The 6695-nt window shown below is 37.3% G+C and overlaps 1 protein-coding gene across 1 annotated transcript in view; it reads left to right on the forward strand.

The window, feature by feature from the left end:
• Positions 1–6695, forward strand: part of LOC106880430 (glycine dehydrogenase (decarboxylating), mitochondrial) — a 98875-nt gene that overhangs the window by 36677 nt on the left and 55503 nt on the right. Inside the window, exon 4 of the mRNA XM_052970245.1 lies at positions 4440–4575. Coding sequence (XP_052826205.1) covers positions 4440–4575 — 136 coding nt within the window. The remainder of the gene's footprint in view (positions 1–4439; positions 4576–6695) is intronic.

Below are 6695 nucleotides of genomic sequence, written 5' to 3' on the forward strand. Positions count from 1 at the left end.
CCCCCTCCCAAAAAGAAAAGCTCTACATTGTATTTGTCCCATCTTCGTTGAGCCCTGTGTGGCTAATAAAAGAAATGTATCTATCTATCTGTCTATCTGTCTATCTAGAGAGAGAGAGAGAGAGAGGGTTCAAATGCATATAGTTCAAATTTACAGTAAACAAAAGATGAAAACAGGTGAGGGAACAACACGCAGGTGTATTAACTTGACACTTGGGAACACACATCCCACATACTGCTATGACAGTGTACTCACATTTATATCCACCATACATCTATACTCCAGCATCCTTTCAATATGTATGTCTTTATGCATGTTCCCTCTGTATTTTTCTTTCTCTCTCAGGGCATGTCAAACCATTGTTATACAAATAATTCCTTACTTAACCATATTTCTGTTGAAACGCACTCCCTTTTATTTCAACTGATTTTGGAAATAGTACAGAATTTAGTAAAATGAATTTATCATTATTAAGTTGATATTTAGAATATAGGTTAACATGAAATTATGAGGGAAGTTTTTAATTTAGATAACTTTAACCCTTTAACTTTCAGATCACTGTCAAATGTAGTGCTTATTTATTCACATTGCTTTGTATTAATTGTGTAGCTTTGAGATTTCTGTGATGTGATTGTATACTTTTAAAATGGATATTTTAGGGTAAGCATGAGAAGCATTATGTTTGACAGAATTATATGAAAGTTAAAGGTTTAAGCACCTTGATAAAATCTGGTGCCCTTATTGAATTCTACCTCTGCCCCCCACCTTTTTTTTTTTTTTTTTTTTTTTTTTTTTTTTTTTTGCAGCCACTGTCCTGCACTTGTTTACACTAAGCAGCAGTCACAACAAGTGTGCAAATCTGAGAGTGGAAGAATTGAAGGAGGGAAGGAAGGGGTGTACAGCTGTCATGGTCATGCCTCTTAACTAATTGATGTTGACATAATGATATTGTTATCCAATGTTTCTCTATAAGTATGCAAGTCATGACCTATATTATCACATCATTATTTACTGCAGCTGTTGTGAATATGCATGACATAACTGCACCACAGTACACTCTCACACACACACCTCCATAAAGTAATCTGTTAACTTTACAATAAACATATCCAACCTTTGTCTAGATCATTTGGGAGATGAAGACCTATTGTGTTTCTCTTGATATCGACTGAGGTTGTGTCATTCACCAAGCATGTAACATAATCTTTTAGCTATGAAGACCATGTAGTTCACTTGATTTGCTGGAAACAACAGCCACATAGCCCACAGTAACACTCTATAGCCTTGAAAATAGAAAGGACACATTAGAAAATGTAGTTTTTGAGACACTATATGTCTGAAAAAAAGAGGGGATTGTCACTGGTGGATCATCTTTGATTAGAACAAGGCTTACAGAGGCCCAAACAGTAAATATTGCTAATTATATAAATGAAGGTATCTTTATGTGATCACTAACCTTACCAGAAATCACAGCCAAATCTCCCACAGACAACACTCAACTGTCTTAAATAAGAATACATCATCACCATCATCTGCATCATTATTTAACATCTGCCTTCCATGCCAGTATAGGTTGGACAGTTTGACAGAAACTGGCCAGGCAGGAGTCTGTACCAGACTTCTGGGATGTTTTGGCATGATCTTTACTACTGAATGCCCTTCCTATTATCATCCACCCAGCAGAATGGTCAGCTCAGCCCTAGATGCACTGATAGAATAGAATATATAAGATGGGCAGAACTGGAATACTTTTGAGAATAGGCCTGTGGTTCAGAGCTGAACTGGGTCTGGACAACTCCTGTTGGGTTTACATAAATATACTTAGTCATGGGGTGGAGATTGTTTTAGGCTCAAAGCCCAGTTGCTGTACACATGTGCCATCAAAATTTTCATATTCTTCCAATGCTTCTTGGACCCTGCATACACAGCAGGTTTCCATAAAGTTTCTTATTTCTTTACTACCCACAAGGGGCTACACACAGAGGGGACAAACAAGGACATACAAACGGATTAAGTTGATTATATCGCCCCCAGTGCGTAACTGGTACTTATTTAATCGACCCTGAAAGGATGAAAGGCAAAGTTGACCTCGGCGGAATTTGAACTCAGAACGTAGTGGCAGACGAAATACCGCTAAGCATTTCGCCCGGCGTGCTAACGTTTCTGCCAGTTCGCCACCATAAAGTTTCTTATTTCTTTACTGCCCACAAGGGGCTAAACATAGAGGGGACAAACAAGGGATTAAGTCGATTACATCGACCCCAGTGCATAACTGGTACTTAATTTATCGACCCCAAAAGGATGAAAGGCAAAGTCAACCTCGGCGGAATTTGAACTCAGAACGTAGCAGCAGACGAAATACCGCTAAGCATTTCGCCAGGCATGCCAATGTTTCTGCCAGCTCGCCACCATAAAGTTTTTGTTTACTAAATTCACACACAAGGTTGACCTGGGACTATAGTAGAAGACACCCATCCAACGTGTTGCACAGTGGAACTAAACCTGAAACAACATGGCTTACAAAACAAACTTCTTGGCCACACAGACTTGCCTGCACTTTCCAAGTTATCTCATCTCCCATTCACCCATAACAAATGTTGTGTTGTGACAATAAGTGAGATTAGTTATATATAATATTTCACAGCATTGTTAATGTTTAGTTTGATCTGTTGATCAATTGTTTATAACTGTGGTTAATGATTAATTTTTGGTTTCTCTAGTATTAAGTAGATGTTTGGCAAATTTTCCTCGAGAAAGGATGCATTTTTATTGCATACAACTGTTCCTGTAAGGTGCATACCAATGGAATGCATATCACTTTTACAATGACAGCTTATATAATACTGTACTTACTTTTATCTAAGTAGACTGGGCTGTTGGCATTGAAATATCTTAATCATGACTAAAGTACAGTGAAATATACCACACTATTGTAGCTATTTATAGCTAAGTGAATGGAACTGTTGACAGTTTTTTAAATTTTTTATTATAGGCACAGTACAGTGAACTGAACAACATTGTTTTATATAGCTATGTAACCTGCACTGGACTAGTTGCAGCTATCTATCATGGACACAATATAGTGAACTGCACCATATTGTGGTACTTACTTACACCTTGGTGAACTAAAATTTTGACTGTTAAGTTTCTTGATCATGGACACAGTACAGTGAACTATACAACATTGGTGTGGCTACTCACTGCTAGGTAGGCTGAGCTGTTGACTGATAAGTACCATGGTCATAGACACAATATATGGATTTACGAGGGGGTGCTGAAAAGCTCCCCCTCAGATTCATTCACTTATTGCAGCGATCCTTCAGTTTTTCTAATCCCTTGTAAAAGAACTTGGATGATTTGGCCTCCAACCAGGCCTTTCGTGATACCCTTAAACCCAAAAACTTTTCACCACCCCCTTGTATACCACAATGTGATAACTGCTTACATCTATGTTGGCTGAACTGTTGATTGTTGTCCTGTCATGGATACAGTCAGTGAATCATACCACACCATGGTACCTAGTTACAGCTAAGTAAACTGGGCCATTGTCAGTTGTCTCAATCATGGACATAAAACAGTGAACTGCTGCTCACTGTCGTACTTATTTACAACTAAGTGGGGTGGACTGTTAAATTAGGTGTCTTTCTCGGTTGTAGATGCAATCCAGTTATCTACAACCACACTGTGGTACCTATTTATAGCTAACTGGACTGGAAAGTTGACTGTTAAGTTTCTCCTTGGTCATGAACTATACCTCACTGTTGTATCTACCTACAGCTATTCATATGTGGGATATTTGGGGATCAGACACAACACAGCAAGTAGTTACAAATCAGTGGTGCCCCAAATAACTAATCAACTGTCTACTACACAATCCCCTCAGCCATTCAAACTCCCCATCGTACATCAATTTTTTGTATCCTGTCCACCACCAAGGAATTTTCTTGTTCCAATTTTTAATGCATCACTTTATATATATAACCACAGGCGCAGGAGTGGCTGTGTGGTGAGTAGCTTGCTTACGAACCACATGGTCCCAGGTTCAGTCCCACTGCGTGGCACCTTGGGCAAGTGTCTTCTACTATAGCCTCGGGCCAACCAAAGCCTTGTGAGTGTATTTGGTAGACGGAAACTGAAAGAAGCCCGTCGTATATATGTATATATATATGTGTGTTTGTGCGTCTGTGTTTGTCCTTGCAACATCGCTTGACAACCAATGCTGGTGTGTTTAGGTACCCGTAACTTAGCGGTTCGGCAAAAGAGACCAATAGAATAAGTACTAGGCTTACAAAGAATAAGTCCTGGGGTCGATTTGCTCGACTAAAGGCGGTGCTCCAGCACGGCCACAGTCAAATGACTGAAATGAATAAAAGATATATATATATATATATATATATATATATATACTATGTTATTTTCATTTGCTTTGTTTGTTTCAGGAGAAAGCCAAACTCTGCAAAAATTACAAGAAATTGCTCAGAAGAATATGCTTTGGAAGAACTACATTGGTATGGGTTACTATAACACACAGATGCCATATGCCATCTTGAGAAACTTCTTTGAAAATGTAGGATGGTATGTATGTCTTGGAACAATAATCTTTGTAAGAAGTAGTAAAGAATGTTAACATTTTGCTAATTGTTGTTTTGCCCAGGACAGCCATGACCCAGAAGACTTATGGTCAAAGGCTTTGTTTCTGTTGTACTTAAAATCAGCCTTGATTTGATAGACCATAGGTCAAGGATATTAAACCATGATCAATTTCACATTTGTTTTTTGACATTGTCTATCTAGGATTACATTATTCAGTATGTCTTTATTTTTTTTATAAGACACTTGGGTGTAACTTGAGGGAGGTTTGGCTGTTGTTTTTCTACCAGGTCATACAACCACATAGGGATTCTGAGTGATCATGGCCTAGGATTGAATCTAGTCATTGACAAAAACAGTCTGAGTAGTCTCTTCCAGAGGACCTTTGGGTTGAATATCTCTTTGGTTTGGTAGTGCTACAGAGGGGCATTGCCCATTCAAGACAAGCTCTTCGGGCATGGAAGGCCAACAGCTAAGCCTGCCTGAGATGCTTTCAGGGGGATGAAACTGTCCAATAATTCAGTGTCTGTGCATTAGAGAGTTGTGGTATTGTGTGGAACAGCTGTTGTTGCATGTAAGACAAATTCTGCCAAGTGTATAGTGAAGATTGGCACACCACCTTCCCTTAGCAGAGAAGGGAAGCAAGTCTTTCTCTGCTTAGTGGCTGTGGCAAAAAAGGCTGTATGACTTATCTGAAAGGTTTCAAGATAGACACATTCCTATCTGGTCAAGCCCTCATCGATTTCTTCAAATATCATTTGAAGAGGAAGGTGAGGGGAGAGAGGGAGGTGCTGCCTTCTAGAGTGTTTATCAAAAGGTGGTCAACAGTGGCAAGACTGGTGACACGGAAAGGATCTATTCTGAATATGCTTTTCTAAGCAGAAACAAACAAACTGGAAGAGGGCAATTTCCCATGCCTTGGAGATGGCAGAGTAATCCGGGGTTTTTGCTGGGGTTTTACTCTGGATTACACTAAGTGGATTACTCCACTATTGGGGATTCTGTTTATTTATTTATATATCTACTTTCTATTATATCTCTACTTTCTATTATATATCTTCTGTTATATCCTTTAACGTAGTAGCATCTCACCTTGATTGATGTTAACTCTACATATTTTTGTTTTTCTGATTTTTTTTTGTGCTGTAACTCATCCTTTGATATTGTTCTCCATGTCTTGAGCCCCTGTGGCCAGTAAAAGAAATCATTATCATTTATTTATTTATTATTATTATTATTATTATTATTATTATTATTATTTATATATAAGTATATATATATATATATATATATATATATATATATATATAGTTTTAGGGAAAAGAACCAAGATTCATGAACTCATCGATGAAAATCCACTGTCACATATAGAAAAATTAATAAGTAAAAGCACAGTAAATAAGTATAATATAATACAAAGTAAATATCATAAGATAAAGATAATAAAATGACTACACGTGTTTCATGACCAATTTTCAAATAGAAAGAAAATTTAAATCGATTAAAACTATTGAAAACCAATTCTATTAAAAAATATAGCTAATCTTCAGGTCATTGGCCGGTAATGTATTTTTCTGCATTATATGGATAATTTATCCTGATCAAGCTATTTATAGCATTATCACGCGTTTGAGAAATAAATTTATTTCTGTATCTTACAATACATCTCAATGCTTCTAAAAAAACAAACTTTGTTTACTTTCATCGTAAAGTTGAATTTAACATTATTATTATTATTATTATTATTATTATTATTAGTAGTAGTAGTAGTAGTAGTAGTAGTGGTAGTAGTAGTAGGGAGGTAAGCTTGCAGAATCGTTAGTGCACCGGGCAAAATGCTTGACAGTATTTTGCCTGTCACTACGTTCTGAGTTCAAATTCCTCCGAGGTTGACTTTGCCTTTCATCCATTCAGGGTCAATGAATTAAGTATCAGTGAAAACCCTGGGGTCGATGTAATCAACTTCTCCCCTCCCCACAGATTTCAAGCCTTGTGTCTACAGTAGAAAGGATTATTATTATTATTATTATTATTATTATACTTAGCAGCATTTCTTCTGGTTCTGTACATTCTCAGTTCAAATTTTGCCAAATTCAACTTTGCCT

The sequence above is a fragment of the Octopus bimaculoides genome, chromosome 8 (genome assembly GCF_001194135.2).
Source record: "Octopus bimaculoides isolate UCB-OBI-ISO-001 chromosome 8, ASM119413v2, whole genome shotgun sequence".
In the NCBI taxonomy this organism is placed as follows: domain Eukaryota; kingdom Metazoa; phylum Mollusca; class Cephalopoda; order Octopoda; family Octopodidae; genus Octopus; species Octopus bimaculoides.